Source organism: Leiobunum rupestre, chromosome 5, assembly GCF_980474605.1.
Source record: "Leiobunum rupestre chromosome 5, qqLeiRupe1.1.hap1, whole genome shotgun sequence".
Classification (NCBI taxonomy): domain Eukaryota; kingdom Metazoa; phylum Arthropoda; class Arachnida; order Opiliones; family Sclerosomatidae; genus Leiobunum; species Leiobunum rupestre.
Genome location: NC_143388.1, coordinates 17,949,373 through 17,967,235, shown reverse-complemented (window position 1 = coordinate 17,967,235; position 17,863 = coordinate 17,949,373). Strand labels below are relative to the sequence as shown.

Sequence of the window (17,863 nt, the reverse complement as noted above, 5' to 3'; positions counted from 1 at the left end):
GAACCCGATTTACAACATCACAGAGTTTATATACATTTGAAAAAGTATTTTAATATAAAAGAGAGATTACTTAAGGATAGTAGGGGGTGCGGTTTATTTACATTTATGGATTTATTTTTATTTTGGCTTTTTTTAATAAAAATGGATTCAGATATACAAGGTGTTTGAAAAGGTTATGCAAAAATTTTAAGGAGTTGTAGGTGGTGAGTTGAGAAGAAGGCCAGTTTTTTTCCCATTTTCCTACGATGAGTTAAAAGAGCGCCAGAGAGCTTCAAAGTGTGATTACTAGCCCCTGTAAGTAGGCTTAGAGTCAAGTCGGGCTAACCATGTTTTGGAGTAGGCGCAAGTACCAATGCACAGTGTTTTCAAATCGACTTTTTGCGGCCAAAATTAAATACCGATAAAATGTAACAAAACATTAAATCTGAAAATATTTATCATTTTTTTCTAAGTGACACCAGAAAGCCAAACGTTTTCTTTACGGAATTTTTCAGGATTATTAGCGCAATTTATGTTTCGGGTGGTCATAGACGTTACTTGAAAGTTTGGTAAGTCTATAATAAATACAACCGCTGAAAATTGAATATAAAGGTTCAAATTTCATCAAAATATGGCATTTTAAAATGGCTTTTTTGTAAAAGAGCGCAAGTGGATGCTAGTAATTGTAGAAATATCTCGTGGAGAATTTTGTGTAGAGTACAATGCAAAAAATATGAGGGGTAAACGTCGTCAAGGTGTGTAGATACAGCAACTTTTATAACATGCAAAAAATGATATTTTCATCGGGAATTTTATCGTGTCTTTGATCATCTTGTTTTCTTTTAAACTACTACAAAACGCCATCCCTTATTTGGCTGAAAACATTAATTTAAGTTAAGCAAAATTTTGAAAAAGTATATTTAATTTTAAGTCCTCTTTTAAATCGTTGTTTGAAAAAAGCATTCCTTTTCAGAATAAGATACGTCGGATCGATGAGTATATGCGACCAGGAAATCACTAGGCATCATTTTAAATTATTCCAAGGATGCATAACTTGTAACGAAAACGAACTTTATGAAGAGCAAAAATTTGACGAAAATGAAATGTCGAAAATTTTTGTTGTCTGCGCCGTCTGTTTAAGTATCTCTGTAGTGGTTTTGAGTTTCGAAATAGCGAATAGATTTGCAAAATCGGCAAAAGATATCTCACGAAGGCGACTCTTAGATAGATTACTTTATTAAAAGATTATTCGAGATGATTTTTTAAATTTAGGGATTTAGCTACCCAATTTGATGATTTTATTTAATTTAAAAACGCTATCAAAAATGCCGATATTTCAAATGGTCAATATTTAGCTCTATTTTTAGCTTCCATCTAAACACAGTCAATAAATCTATTTATTAAACCACGAATGTTGAAAAAGCCGTTTTAAAATATTTTCAAATTTTTTTTAAGCAACTTCAACAGCTGTTTCAAAATACGTTATTCTTAATCTTCTGTTTGAAAGTGGACTCTTACGTTAAATAATGAAATTCCGCAACAATTCGCGAATATGTATTAATTTTTACCCTACTTCATATGGTTGCTCGCAAAATGTTGAAACTCTATGAGTAAAATTCCCTGTTAGAGCAACCTAACCTTAACATAATCTAAACGTAATCAAAAATTCACTTGACCTAACTCAACCGAAGTTAATTCAAGTATAATTATCTTAATCAGCAGGCTAATACCCAAAGACCCAGTTGGCGTCAAACAATTGAAATGAGCCGCGTTTTGTAAGATAAGAATAAAGGATGAAAAACGATTCGAATTTCATAAAAACTTTCAGAGAAAGTTCGTACTCTCTAAAGCAAAGTGCTTGATAAATGCCTTCCTGTAAAATCACTTTACTTTAATGATAAGTTAATCAGTTTCTTGACTAATTGACTACACAGTAAATTTGGTTCAATACCACACGTTTCTCTAAGAGTTACCATCGAAGTAGCCGACGATATCGGGGACTATGGAAAGTATTTAGTGCTAAAAATGGCACAGGTAACCTTGCATTTCTTGTGACCAAGGTTAGAAAAATTAAATTTAAATTTTGTTTTTCGCAAACAACATGTTCAAAATACAGAAAAAATTTAATGATTTCCCGGAATGCCAATTTGGTTTAAATCTTTATCCTCCACTTGAGAGTAGCATTAATTTCGTGGATTTTTTATAAAAAAGAGAGGTCGTGTGATTACGTTAGATTCATCGTACTGTTCAGTGCGGTAACTAGAACGGTTCCAACGCGCGCGCTCTAAGATAAAACGCTTTTATACATGTATTTGTTCGTGTTATATTATAAAAAGGCCTATTGCAAAGTGCTACGTGATTTAGGCAATTTCTCTTGGTAGTACCTTTTAAAAATCTCAAAACTTCTTATAGGCAAAATGGCATTGCAAAATTACGATTTACTAATTCAACTTTAGAAATAATGTTTATTAATTCAATTCCAAAATTGGCCAATATTAATTTGGATTTATAAACTTTAAATGAAAATATTGTTATTGGACCGTAAGTGAAGAATACCAAATCCCTCAACGTCGGTAAAGGGCTTAACCTCACCCCGGCAAATTCCAAATCATAAGATAAGTGTACACAGATAATAACCCACCTGAAGAGTCTAGTAGGGATGCAACGGTTCCACTTTTTTTGGATTATCTCGGTTCTGGTTCCAGTTCTTAAATTTTCGCTTTATCGGTTCCGGTTACGGTTACGGTTTTTAAATTTTTAATTTATCGGTCGTGGTCGTGGTCCCGGTAGAGGTTACTAAAATTTGATATTATCGGTTCCGGTTTGATTCTGGGTCTTAAATGTACCTGGTTCCTCGGTAAATTTTCAACTTGGTGGTAAAAAGTTATAGAACCGTTAAAGAACAGTTTATCATAATACAAAACTTGGTTTCGGATCCGGTCTCGGTTATAATTTTTTTACAAATATCGGTTGCAGTTCCGGATACTATCAAATTTTGATAGTATCGGTTTTGGTTGCGGTTCCTAGAAGTCAAATCCAAATTCAAATTTATTAGGTACCTAGTCAATCATAAATTTTTTAATTAGAACGATAGACAACTTAGGGCCCGTTGCAAAAGTTCGTTCGGCCTGGATTCTACGTCCCGATTCTAGCTAAATGGGGCGTGTCTAGCCAGTTGGCGATCCGAGCCGAAAAACGCGTTGCAAAAGTATAGTTTCCATTTGGCTAGCGAGAATTATTCCTAGCCGATTGGCGACTTCTCCAACGCAGCCGCCGATCGGCTAGAGCGGGAAAAAATGGCTGAATTTATCGCGTTGCTTGATTTAAATAAATTGAATAATCGCGGTAATGAAGCTGCAGAACCTGATTTCAGGCGCGAAAGAGGACGGCATGAACGTCCAAAACCATTAGAGCTGTCTGAGAAGGAATTTTTACAAAATTATCTTCTTCCGAAACCCGTATTTATTAAATTGTGGCCAGATCTTGAGCATGGCGTATTGTGCGGACGGCCACCGTTGCATTCTGCAGCTCAGGTATGTCTTTTTTCTTAATAATCTCGATAGCTTAGAATAAGAGAAGGGTATTTGTTGCGTATATTATTGCTTATTGATAATATGTATTGTCTGAGATCTTTCGCACGCGTGTATTGACCATAGAAATCTCATAGGTAACTAGAATGCTGCCGTGTAACTGGCAAATGGACCAAACGCCGTGGTAGACGATAGCCAGATCTCAACCAATCAGAGGTCAAAGAGTGGTTCTGCCAAGAATTTTATGTCACCAGAGAGAATGACGTCAACTAGCTCCCGCGAATCCCGCGATACTAGCGGAACCAAAGAGGATTATTATCCTCCTTGGCCGAACCACTCTACGGCCTCTCATTGGCTGAAGATTCAAAACGAGCTGGCGACAAGTTCGGCCGTAGGCTGCAGCATTCTAGTTACCTATGAGATTTCTATGGTATTGACAATGCCAAGATAACCGTCATTTTAGGAAAGGCGTTTTCCCAGGGACTTCATCTGAATTTTTTGACCCAAAAGAGTTCATGAAGAAATTTGCAATTAGCTACATTAGAAATATACGGTTTAATTGATGCTAATAACTATTTCGATTAAATATTGAAAAATATTAAATTTAACGCGTTTTTGCCCCCGGACAACAGCGTTTTTCCCCCTCCTAAAAAATCCTTAAACGACGGCCCTGGGTTTGCCATTTTGCAGTAATTTACCGTAATTATCTTTATTTAAATATGACGTTTTTACGATTTAAACCAGGAAAACATTGAAGTGACGCTTTTATTGGGTATTTTACGTTTTATAAATTACCACAGAAGTTAACAAGTGTGCCCATAACTTTGCAGTTTTCTTCAATTTCAGTTTCATTATCAGTATAATTAATCGATGCAAAAGTATATACTGAAACGCGAATAACGTTTTGTAATTTTAATTTTACTTTTAACTTTAAACTTTTAAAGTTATATTTAAAATAGAACCAAACAATCACATTTAAAATTGGGGAATTGCCGTCTGCTTAAAAACGTACTATTTCCCCGCGTAAATAGCATCTTCTGATTCGTTAAACAATGCGCGCTGTAAAAAATAAAAGTAGACGAGTTTGCTAGGATCTCGTTTGGCTAGATCACACATCCGCGACTTTTGCAACGCGTTTTTAGGGAATCCGCCAAACGATCTAGCCGATCTGCGATCGCTAGCCAATCGGATAGGTTTTTCAGAATGACTTATGCAACGGGCCCTAAGTATCAGTTCCGGTTATCCGTTGCATCCCTAGAGCCTAGTTATATTTCTTAATTAATTACATCTACTATCCACGAAATATTTCTTAACATTTGCAAACTTTAAAATTTCGGGCGTAAGCATTTTTAAACTTTTAAAATTAACGCGGTTATTATTCCCCCCTCATGAAAGCAACCGGGGGGGGGGGGGGGTAAAGTGTATGAGGGTCTCTTGGTGAATAATTTATCTCTCTCTCCCGAGAGTCTCCCGCGTTGTAATGATTGTACGCTGTACAACGTATGACCAGGAGTAAAAATAGGTTAGACACTTATTACAAATAACCAATTAGTGTTATACTTATCATTACAAAGTATGACCAGAAATTATAAATACGTGTGACGCTAAAAAATTCAAAACATTCCAACATATTAGGACCAGAAGTAGCAAATAAGTGTGATACTTAAGAATGACCAGAATTAATAACTAAATGTGATCTACGGGATTGTGTGTGCCAAAAGGGGCTACACTGTTAAAAAAGGTGGCTTTTTAGAAACAAAAATAAGAATTTCGGGTTGCGACCCTTCTGAAGTACTAAATTATGCCTTTGTGTGAAGGTATTTTGAAATACCTTTTCACAGAGATATTTTAGGAAACCTTAAGGTTCTTAAAAGTGTTTTTATTGTTTTACGCGATTCGATGTTTTTAAATTACCTTTCAAATTTTTGTGTAAAATCATTGTAAAAAGAATGGCGTAATTTTCACCCTTTTAAGGTTTTCCATCTTACCTTTTTAAAGACTAAAACCAGTGGCGTAGTAAATAAGGCAATTGCCCCCTTACATGAGCTATGCCCCGTTGATTCTTCCTTATTGCCACCAATTTAAAGTATCGAACTAACTTAATGTTAGTTGAATTACCGATACCAGCTATCAATTTAATTATATAGGGTGAATGTTTTATATCGGGCTGTGACAGTAGCGTAACGACAACATTTGGGCCCCATGCATGATATCAAAGGGCCCTGTATAAAAAAACTTTTTTTATTTGTTATGAAGCAGTATTAGTTGAGGGGTCGGATACTTGCCATTATTTTGTACGGGATTTCGGGATTTCGTAGAGATTTTGGCGATTTTATCACAAAAAAATCTACCGTAAAAAATAGCTGCTTTACCGCCGACCCAGAGCGGAAACGAGAAAAACGTTTTCCGTCGACACAGAATTTTTACGCCTAAAATAAGTGAAAACCAGGCTTTATTTTTCGAACAATGCTGCATGGTTATTTACTTATTTTAAAGTTTTAGCTCTAACTAGTCACCAGTGAATTAAGAATGACTTCATATTTCTATTATCCGACGCTTTAGGCTTACAATATTTCACAGGTGCTAGTCGTAATTATTAATTTTTCGTCAAGAAGGCCTATCGGCCAAAGTACCGCATTTTTACCGAACCAAATTTGATTCCCCACAAAGTTATAGAACTTCTAGTTTGTTGTTTTCGAAGCCATCATTTCGACAAGCTTACTTGTCAATTCTCTTAAATCTATCTGAAATTCGCGTTTATAGGCCTATACTATTTATTTGTCTAAATGTCGACCGACCTTCTTTTTTTTACATTCACACATCGGTGTCGACCCAAGGCCTTAGACACCAGCACACAATAACTGATTAATTAGGGTGAGATATGTGTAACGGCCACGCCAACGGGGGGATACGTGAGGACAAGGGTTTGGACACCCGCGGCGGAAGTATCAGGACCACCCGTTTGGGTATTGGTGGTCGTCCTCACACGGCCATCCACAAACTCTGCCGCCCAGACGCTTGGGATTACAGGAGTACGCCACTACTCCGGGCAATGTCGACCGACCCTGCAGAATTTGAATTTATTTGAAGAACACCATCTGGTCATGTGTAGTTGCTGGTTTTCAATATACGCATCGTCTGCATTTCAGACGACATGTAACAAAACAGTGGACTTTGATTGGTCTTCATATAAATTCGAATTTTACATGTTAAATTGAAATTTTTGCCCACCTTTTAGTGTAAGTCTATATTGGCTTCATAAAGGTCTACTTTCAGGAAAACGTTTCCCCCCCTGTGGAAAAAGGGGTGAATATTATTTTCTTTCCCCTCTTAATTATCTCACGCCAAGGGGTAAAACCATAAGAACACCGCTATGAATTCTAATACAACGCGTTCGCCCCATCACTTGGTTGTCGACATTAAATCCGATTTCTAGACGTTAACGCGAGCGTCTGCAATGTATAGGAGATTGGTAGACGTTCACCTAAACGCCTAGAAATGGGTTTGCTGAAACTGTCTATTGCCAAGGATTCTTGCAGACGGGGAAATGGTCAGCGGGTTGGCGCGGTATTTGTACCATGGACACTGTATCTCTAACCGGACGGGAAAAGCTGTAGCTTCCACCATACAAAATTACCTGCCGCCGCCACCGTCCATCTGTAAGGGGGCGAGGGGGTGGAGAATTTTAAAAGTTCCGGGCTGTCAAGGCTATATAACTCGTCACGTGATCAACAAAACGTTCCGTTTGAAACTGCGGTTTACATTCTTCGGATTTCATTAAATTAGTTTTATTTAGGAGGTAATTTTATATTGTATTTTAACGTGTCCGTGTCAAATAGACTTATGGACTAAATATCAGTTCTTTAGTTAATATGGTACGTTTTTAACAACATTATGGTTAAAAATTATTGCACAGTTTTTTTCCTCCTCCTTCAATTCCATGATTCCATAAAAATTGTCATCCAACTGTTCAAGTTTTTTCCCCAAATTAGATTTTCTAAATGGTTCAAAACATAAGTACATAGACAAGTCGCTTGAAGACTTGGCCCCTTGACAACCAACTTAACTAAAAAAAATAAAATACTTTGATTTGATTTTTTTTGGGCTTAGCATAAAATTAATCTAAAGTAATTTTTTTAAGTTTTTAAAAGCCATAATTCGTTTTATAAAATTAATAGTACCTACTTTCCATTGTAAGAATGCTCCATTTGAAATACCTTTTACTTTAAAATTAAACTTTCACCTAAATTTTCCGATAATCCCGTGGCCCGCGCTATTTTAAACAGATCGCGGACGCTTACACTTCCGAATGACCTTGACGGCCCTGAGAATCGAATACGGCCGACTATTTGAGCTAACACGAAGTAGGACGCAAACGGACAGTGGGGGGATACTTTTTTAAGCTGCTTTTCCCGTCCGGTTAGAGATACAGTGTCCATGTTTGTACACATTGATCCCATTTTCCGATTCCCCTACCCCCCAATTTCTCAGGTGTTCAAGACACTCGCGTCGAGTTTCATTGATGTCACCACCTAATTTTATTTGTTTTGTATTTTTGTATCAAAAAAACTAACTAGAATACGCACCAAAAATTCGTCGAGGGGGGGAGGGGCCGGGCGAAGTATGTGAATGTTAAGAGTCGGTGGAGACGGTGGTAAAAGTACAGTCAATGGTAGGCCCAATTGAACACGGCACTGCCTCTTATATCGTTTTATTCAGTCGGCGAAGTAAAAATTACTCCCCCAGAGAAAAAGTAAACCCAAATAGAAAATCATCAAACCCAAATCCCGACTTCTCATGGGCATTGTAGTTGCTGGAAATATTCACAATAGTTACAATGCGGGATCTATACCAAAAATATAATTACATATTAGGAATGCGAAGAACTATCACCTGTAAGCCTACAATTAATATTATGTTTAAAGGCGTATGAGTTGAGTGTATATATATATTTGATACAATTTTTGATAAAAACAAAGCTACAGCGGAAGTGTATAATATACGTATACCTGAGAAGTGTGCGTATCCCGATAATCCTTTATTTAATAATTAGCTTTATAGGCAGACTCCCTCTAGGTTCATTGGGATTAATGTTTCCGTCAGGTGCCAATTTTTCATCACTTTATTTTAGACTAGCCGAAACGCCCAGTAACCCACTTAAACTTAATTTTTTTGCTACGCGACTGCAGCCCAAGGTAGGATTCCCCGATAATTAAAGAAAAATATGTTTTACGGTGTCACACTTATATTTTACTTTTGGATATATGTTGAGCGTAAAATGGGCATAAAAATCCACGTAGGATTATGCGACTACAACGTAATCTCGCCTTCAACTATCTTGATTTCCGGATTATCGCCTTTTGCACCAACATTCCATCCCGTACCTACCATTCCCGTACCTACCATTCCCCTACCTACCATTCCCCTACCTACCATTCCCGTAACTCCTATGGTGTTACTTGCCATCGCGGATACCATCCCTACTGCTCTTACGTTTTTATCCACCAACGCTGAATAGATTCTAAGCAAGTTAACCGAACTGCGACCTGTAGTATTTCGTAACAGCATTCTTCGGATTTCATTAAATTAGTTTTATTTAGGAGGTAATTTTATATTGTATTTTAACGTGTCCGTGTCAAATAGATTCTAAGCAAGTTAACCGAACTGCGACCTGTAGTATTTCGTAACAGCATTCTTCGGATTTCATTAAATTAGTTTTATTTAGGAGGTAATTTTATATTGTATTTTAACGTGTCCGTGTCAAATAGACTTATGGACTAAATATCAGTTCTTTAGTTAATATGCTACGTTTTTAACAACATTATGGTTAAAAATTATTGCACAGTTTTTTTCCTCCTCCTTCAATTCCATGATTCCATAAAAATTGTCATCCAACTGTTCAAGTTTTTTCCCCAAATTAGATTTTCTAAATGGTTCAAAACATAAGTACATAGACAAGTCGCTTGAAGACTTGGCCCCTTGACAACCAACTTAACTAAAAAAAATAAAATACTTTGATTTGATTTTTTTTGGGCTTAGCATAAAATTAATCTAAAGTAATTTTTTTAAGTTTTTAAAAGCCATAATTCGTTTTATAAAATTAATAGTACCTACTTTCCATTGTAAGAATGCTCCATTTGAAATACCTTTTACTTTAAAATTAAACTTTCACCTAAATTTTCCGATAATCCCGTGGCCCGCGCTATTTTAAACAGATCGCGGACGCTTACACTTCCGAATGACCTTGACGGCCCTGAGAATCGAATACGGCCGACTATTTGAGCTAACACGAAGTAGGACGCAAACGGACAGTGGGGGGATACTTTTTTAAGCTGCTTTTCCCGTCCGGTTAGAGATACAGTGTCCATGTTTGTACACATTGATCCCATTTTCCGATTCCCCTACCCCCCAATTTCTCAGGTGTTCAAGACACTCGCGTCGAGTTTCATTGATGTCACCACCTAATTTTATTTGTTTTGTATTTTTGTATCAAAAAAACTAACTAGAATACGCACCAAAAATTCGTCGAGGGGGGGAGGGGCCGGGCGAAGTATGTGAATGTTAAGAGTCGGTGGAGACGGTGGTAAAAGTACAGTCAATGGTAGGCCCAATTGAACACGGCACTGCCTCTTATATCGTTTTATTCAGTCGGCGAAGTAAAAATTACTCCCCCAGAGAAAAAGTAAACCCAAATAGAAAATCATCAAACCCAAATCCCGACTTCTCATGGGCATTGTAGTTGCTGGAAATATTCACAATAGTTACAATGCGGGATCTATACCAAAAATATAATTACATATTAGGAATGCGAAGAACTATCACCTGTAAGCCTACAATTAATATTATGTTTAAAGGCGTATGAGTTGAGTGTATATATATATTTGATACAATTTTTGATAAAAACAAAGCTACAGCGGAAGTGTATAATATACGTATACCTGAGAAGTGTGCGTATCCCGATAATCCTTTATTTAATAATTAGCTTTATAGGCAGACTCCCTCTAGGTTCATTGGGATTAATGTTTCCGTCAGGTGCCAATTTTTCATCACTTTATTTTAGACTAGCCGAAACGCCCAGTAACCCACTTAAACTTAATTTTTTTGCTACGCGACTGCAGCCCAAGGTAGGATTCCCCGATAATTAAAGAAAAATATGTTTTACGGTGTCACACTTATATTTTACTTTTGGATATATGTTGAGCGTAAAATGGGCATAAAAATCCACGTAGGATTATGCGACTACAACGTAATCTCGCCTTCAACTATCTTGATTTCCGGATTATCGCCTTTTGCACCAACATTCCATCCCGTACCTACCATTCCCGTACCTACCATTCCCCTACCTACCATTCCCGTAACTCCTATGGTGTTACTTGCCATCGCGGATACCATCCCTACTGCTCTTACGTTTTTATCCACCAACGCTGAATAGATTCTAAGCAAGTTAACCGAACTGCGACCTGTAGTATTTCGTAACAGCACCGATATGATTGCTATCACTGAGTCTTGGCTTTACGAGGGAATTACTGACACCGCCTATGCTCTTCAAGGATACTACCCTTTTCGTTGTGATTATTCATCTCGTAAAGGCGGTTGTCTCATGTATGTGAGAGCATCCTTGGGAGGAAGTTTCAACGCAACTTCATCGTCTAGAAACATCTTAGTCTGCTGATTCCGACCTGTACTCTCGTTCCTGTTTTATTTGGTTTGTTGCTATCGTTCGCCGTCTGCTACCGCTGACTTTGATAAAATGTTATTGAACACCATAAGCCGAGTTTGTCGATTTGGTGATCGTGTGGTTATCCTTTGGGACTTCAACGCTCCCTCTATCGACTGGATGAACTCTGTAACTTCGCGAGGCATGCGGTCGTTAGATTAAAAATTTATTCAGACCTGTCTGGAAGCCCTCTTGCACCAACACGTCGATGGCCTAACTGATCAGGCTAATATATTGGATTTTGTCTTTACCTTTGACTTTGATCATGTTTCGTCTTTGAAAATTAATGCCCCACTTGGGAAAAGTGATCACGCCACTCTGCTATTTCAAATTGCATACAATTTGACTGACGGATCAGACGTTGCCTTGCCTTCGGAGCCTAAATACATTTACGGCCGTGGGGACTACGTACTTTATAGAGCCGCATTGCGCCTCCAAGACTGGTCTCTTATATCTCCTAGGAATAGCATTGATCGCAACTACAACTGTTTCACAAACATTATCTTCTCAGCACGAGCTGAAGCGGTGCCAGTCTCTACTCCTAAGCCATGCAACACCAATAAACTTCGTCGTAAACCCCGGTGGACCAAAGATACTCAGCCCCAATCCTGGCCAAGCGTCGGCCATTTCATCGTTACCGTAAACATCGAACTTCCGATATTGGTCATCAGTATTCGGTTCACCGCAATGCTCTCGTCTCCCATATTTGAAAAGCCAAATATAGTTATGAATCCCACCTCGTCGAACAGGTAGGTTCGAACTCCAAGGCGTTCTTCGACTACGATGGACGAACTACAAAGCACAGGGCTCCTCCTGTGGTCCTTGAACTTCCTGATGGTCAGGTGCCTGGTAATCCTACTACCAACACTGGTCTCATGAATGACTTCTTCCTATCGGTCTTTCATCCGGAGCCTCACCCTGAAGCGGCCTTTCTCGGCGATTTCGCTCCGCTTTCTGAGCCCAAAGCCTCCACCAAACCCCATCCGGTTGGGTTGACATACAGCCTAGTCTAGCGATCTTTGTCGAACATTAAAATCGATAAATCTCCCGGTCCAGATGGAGTCCACCCTCGTCTCCTAAAAGAAGATGTATCAATTCTGGCTGGCCCTCTGCTTGTTATCTACGAGCAATCGTTGTCTACGGGAAAAGGCTGGCGTCATTCCTCTGAAAACGTAGCCTAACAGTCACAAAGTGGAAGACGTCCGCCCAATCAGTCTCACGTGCATTCCTTGCAAGAATCTGGAAACCTCTGTGAGAGACTCGGTTGTCGCTCAGCTGGATAGCCGTGGTTTCTTCTCTGCCACACAACATGGTTTTCTTCTCCGGCGGTCGTGTTTCACAAATCTCTTGGCAACCTTCGACGAGGTCTATGACGCGTTGGATGACGGCCACGACTACGATTTGATTTACTTAGATCTTCAAAAAGCTTTTGACACGGTCCCGCACTCATTGTTGCTGTCCAAGATGCGCAATCGGGAAGTTCCGCCGACACTTATCAACTGGATAGGCTCTTTCTTGGCTGACCGTAGCCAGCGCGTTTACCACCGGGGTTCAACGTCTGCTTGGCAACCGGTCACCAGCGGGGTCCGCCAGGGCTCAGTCTTGGGCCCTGTGCTATATGTTATTTTCATCAACGATCTACCCATGGCTGTGAAACAATCGTCTGTTTGCAGACGACAACAAAGTAGGAAGCCGCATTCGTACTCAAGTGGATTGCCGCACACTTCAGGAGGATCTCACTGCCGTGGAGGCCTGGGCCAGCACCAATTCCTTGAGCTTCAACGCTACTACGTCTACGGTCTTGCATTTCGGGAAAAATAATCCTCGCTTTACCTACCACTCGTCCGGCCGGCCTTTGGTTCCCACTGACCAGGTCCGTGGTTTGGGTATTCAAGTCTCGAGTCTTATGGGCCCCACCGTCCACTTTCGTGCGGCAGTGGCAAGGGCGTCCCATGTTCTCTACCTACTAAGGCGCTCTTTTTCTCATCTCGATGAGAAATCGGTCAAGATTCTATACAACACGTATATGCGCCCGCACCTAAAATACTGTTCCAGTAAATGGAGTCCGCATTTGATTAAGGACATAGAGCGTGTGCAACGTAAAGCTACCATGATCATGGTTCCTCGCCTTCGCCAGTGCTCGTACGAAGAACGCTTGAAGAGGCTCGGAATGCAATCTCTAGCAACCAGACGTAAGCGGATTGATTTAGTTGAGACTTTTAAACTCTTGCATGGGCTATATGATCTGCCCACAGATAAAATTCTTTCAAGTGGTTTGGAGCGGTTTTAAAAATATTTAAAACCAGATGTGTTACGTCATCCAAACGAACTTTCTTCGCTCATCGTGTGGTAAATTCTTAAAAATATCTCCCGTCTGCTGTAAAATCGCGTTCTTCAGTTGGTGCTTTTAAAACTAGATTGGACAAATGTATGGGATGGACCTAATCCGTTCCTTATTTTCGTTTTTTTTTTTGTCTTTCTTTTGATTTGTTTTTGTAAACGATGCTGAGCCAATAAGCGCTGACGCTTTTTATGTAATTCAGTTCAATAAATTATATTTTATCCAAAGTCTAACCCGGCCCGAGGAGCGAGAGAATACCCGTGTCTCTTGACAGCGCGAGATCAAGGTGCTTCGGTCTTGCGGTCACGGATTATTGGGCCCGCGGGCAAAAACTACAAAGGTTAGCAAACTCAAGACACCTTTAAAACCTGAAGGCAGGCGCCATAACGCCGCAGACCAAATTTCGTTGGAATCCGACAATTATCTTGGGCGTGCATAAAGAGTAACAAACCAATATACAAACATACAATCAAACATACAAACCAACAAACAAACATTAGATTTTATATATATAGATTTTTGCTCATACACAGTACTTTACCTTAAATTTTGATTGTTGCGAGGTCAGATTAAAGTTTCGAAGAGTGAAAGGTATTGATAAGGGTTGAGGAAAATCATACCCGATGAGCGAATTCCAGATTTTAGGGAAAACCATTGGAAAAATGAAATTTCCTATACGAAAAACCTAGCAATACGTCTTCGCTTAAAAATCCTTTCGCCTTATAAATTTTTATAAACTGTCAATAAAATTATTATGACAAGATTCCTTTACTAAACTCAATAGGTGAAACTTGCCACAAATGAAGCTTTTTCCCAAATTTGGATAAGATTCATTTATTTATCTAACTTCTCGGAGAGCGAGCGAAAATAAAACTTCCCCCCCAATTGTCGCTCTATTTTAAAATTCACAGCAGTTACTTTCATTTGTCGAACTTCTCGGAGAGCGAGCGAAAATAACACGTTCCCCCAATTGTCACTCTCTTTCAAAATTCACGAAAGATTCGTTCATTAATCAAACTTTTCGCAAAGCAACCGCAAATAAAACGTTCCCCCAATTGTCCCTCTATGTTAAAAATCACAGAAGTTTCGTTCATTTATCGAACTTCTCGGAGAGCAAGCGAAAATAACACGTTCCCCCAATGGTCGCTCTATTTCAAAATTCACGAAAGATTCGTTCAATATTCGAACTTTTCGCAGAGCAACCGCAAATAAAGCGTTCACCCAGTTTTCCCTTTCTCCGAAGAACCTTTGTACCAAGACTCGATTGAAAAAAAATTATTTGTGGGAGAAATTTTTTCAAACTTTAGTGTTGCCGAAATCATGCTGAGAGAGATAAGTAGTACGTTTGGGTCCGAATTATTCATGCAGTGAACTTTGGGCGAACGAACAACAAAAAGTTCGAGAGAGGTGAACTAAATGTCAGTTTTGCAAAGCTCTGAATATTCGAGATATTTTTCGCAATTGAGATCCATTACTTGTATTTAAGGAAGTAAAGTATTCATATTTAGTTGATACATTTTTGTTCTGTGCTTATCTGTCGTTCGTTTCTCTTTAACATTAATATTTAACATTGTAAGGGCTTTTTGAGTCGGCAAGTGGTCCAAAATATAAGGTCACTATACCGACTTTAAAAGGGATCAAAACGTACTTACGCGGACTAATCTCAAAACCCTTCAAGACGTTTAGAGTCGGCATTTGGACCAGGACCCAAAAGCACCTTTTCGACCAAAGGGAGACCCTTAATCGACTCTTTGTGTTATTGAGGTTAAAATAAAGTAATAGACCGTAAACACAGAAAGATAAACTTATGATCCCTCTGCCTAATAAACCAGATTTCCCGAACTCGTTGGCCGACATTGACAAATATTATACTGAAAATAGAACTGTCACTTTTCAAGCTGCACCGCATTTTGATCTTTTTTCAAAAGATAACACGTTTTGCTATGACAAAGAGTAACATTTGCATTAAATATATTTTCATTTAACGTTCCGGCCAATTTATCGCATCAAGTGTTATTTAAAATTAATGTATTAATAATCAAATAGGCCTAAGGTTCAAGTGACTTATAAAATGATTAATTCCGGTGGACAGGTCACAACGCGTAGCTATGTATTCATCATATCAGCAAATTTTGATAAAATATTACAGGCAAATCGGCGGGTACTTGGCATATTAATCAATTGAAATTGTATTTAAAGGGCTCGGACTTGGATGCGATGACTGATGCGGAGGAGGTGGTTGATTTGAGTGGGACATCGGTGGGTTCAGATGGTACGTTATCACTGGACTGCTTGCAGGAGGAGTTGGTTTCGGAAGGGGTGGCTGCCCGGGGAGGTCCTTCGGAGGGCTCGGTTGGCGTATTGTCGGACTGTTCTCCGGTGTTATCGACTCCTGGTGTTACCTCGGATGGTTCAGGGGATGGATCTCTGGTTCCTGGGTTTTCAGCTCCGGGTGACGTGGACGGGAGTGAACCGCGTTCTGGTGATGCGTTGACCTTGCCGGGTCGTTATGGGTGGACCCGGTTGCTGGTTGGTCGGAAGATGGGTCCTCGGCGTGATGTTTATTACGTTACCCCGGGGCCGGTTCGGGAAAAGATGCGGTCGGGTCCTCAGGTTGCGGTGTATCTGCGGGATCATCCTAGCCAGGGCCGGGTGTTGAGCTTGGATAACTTTACTTTTTCATCTTTAGCGGTTGGGGGTCGTCCGTTTAAGACTGTTAGGGAGGCCTTGAGGTAATTCGGTTTTTACGGCTTTACGGACTTGTGAGGTGGATCCTTTGGCATTAGTTTTATTGAAGAATGTCCAGGAGTTATATGGTATATACTGGTCAAATTGAATTTTGTTCTGGTGGTTTTATCAAATAAAGCTTTTTTGGTTGGTGTGGTTTTTCCGAGGCTTCCCTTTTTGGGGAGAGGGAAGATGTAACGGGGAGCTGTTTCGGGAAGCCTCGGTGGGTTTTACTTGTTTACAGTTCGTGCATGAGTGGAGAGATGGCGGAGGCTTATCTTGGGTTTGAGGGTCGGCGGCGGCGGGCTTTTGAAGCTATATAAGGAGCGTTCAAGCAAGGATCCTATATGTTAGAAGGATATGAGGCGAGGGACGAAAAATGACAGCAGCGTCGGTGGGTCACGTCTTTAAATTTGTCCTTGAGGGAATAGAAACAAGACTTCCCACGTTTAGAGGCTCTCTTAATATCGACGGCGCTGCCGGCGTTTTGAAAACACGGGCTGGCCGGAGGGCTACCTATCCTTCTAACATATAGGATCCTTGGTTCAGGGGAGGCCGGCGGGCATTGTAATTCCAAACTTGGATTACTAATATACTTCTTTAAAATATCTCCTGAATATCCCGTCGCAGCTCTAGGATACGAACCTGGCCCCTCCCCTTAAAATCAATCAACTCCAGGTGGCGCATTGTTGGCTCCCTAAATATTACGTCCTCTTGACGCGATTGACATTCGCGTGAGTGCCGCGTTAATAAGAACGCCTCCTTTTACATTTCCACCCCCTGGTTCATGATGCGTCGCGACTGACGGAAGTAGTAGTGTAAAAGTGAGAGTTTAGAGCCACGGGGTGCCAATTTTTTCCATAGGGTTAGTGTCATCAATGGACTCATTTTGTAATTGAGTCGCTTGGCCGAACTTGAATTCCTCCACTACAGAATTTCTTCGTGGTAAAAAGTAGTTATTGAGTACGATTGCTGCTGTAGCGTATTCATCGAGTTGAGGAGCAACGGCCGCGGCGGCTTGTTGAACTTGTGCCACTGGGTGGCCGGCTAACTGGAGTGTGTCGTAAATATCGTGAACTTCTTGTCCAGCGTAGTACAATAGCATAGATTTTTTCTATGAGGATCAGTGATGGCGAACGCGTCCAAAAATACGTCAAACCGGTTGAGCCATTTCTTCCAACGAAACCCAACATCTTCCCGAGATTCTTGAACGGCAAATGGTGGTATATTAGGTGGTGGAAACGCCATCGTTAAATGTAAAGTGGTTCACGATTATTCGCTGCTAGAAGATCCCATCTCCGTCGCCAATGTCGTGTTTTCCTGATATTAGGCTTAGTAAGGTTATGGAGTGAAATAAAACTAATCCGTTCGGTTCTATATTTTAATAATCAACTACTTTTTTAAAATTTCAAAACGCGTGCTTTTCGAATTCTCGCCTCTTTCCGCGCGCCAATTCGAAAAGCCCCAAATGTCAAAGCCTTCCCAATTATAAGCAATATATTTATATATGAGGATATTACAGTTAGCACGGGGTGCCGGTATCTCCCTCGAAACCGCGTCGGCTCGATG

The 17,863-nt window shown here is 39.8% G+C and overlaps 1 protein-coding gene across 1 annotated transcript; it reads left to right on the top strand.

Annotated features, from left to right (window-relative positions):
• Positions 1–11,259: 11,259 nt before the first annotated feature.
• LOC149943691 (uncharacterized) lies at positions 11,260–13,047 on the top strand. Its single transcript, XM_090176145.1, has 4 exons — positions 11,260–11,355; positions 11,401–11,865; positions 11,976–12,212; positions 12,403–13,047. The coding sequence occupies exons 1-4, from the start codon at positions 11,260–11,262 to the stop codon at positions 13,045–13,047; spliced, it is 1,443 nt and encodes a 480-aa protein (XP_090032271.1).
• The last annotated feature ends 4,816 nt before the right edge of the window (positions 13,048–17,863 follow it).

What these genes read in the sequence shown, in the direction of transcription:
- LOC149943691 (XM_090176145.1), top strand. Translation starts at nt 11,260, where the DNA reads ATGTTATTGAACACCATAAGCCGAGTTTGTCGATTTGGTGATCGTGTG. An exon ending in TCGGCCATTTCATCGTTACC is followed by an intron (nt 11,866 to 11,975) that starts GTAAACATCGAA and finishes CTCGTCGAACAG; the next exon opens with GTAGGTTCGAACTCCAAGGC. An exon ending in CCTCCACCAAACCCCATCCG is followed by an intron (nt 12,213 to 12,402) that starts GTTGGGTTGACA and finishes CTGAAAACGTAG; the next exon opens with CCTAACAGTCACAAAGTGGA.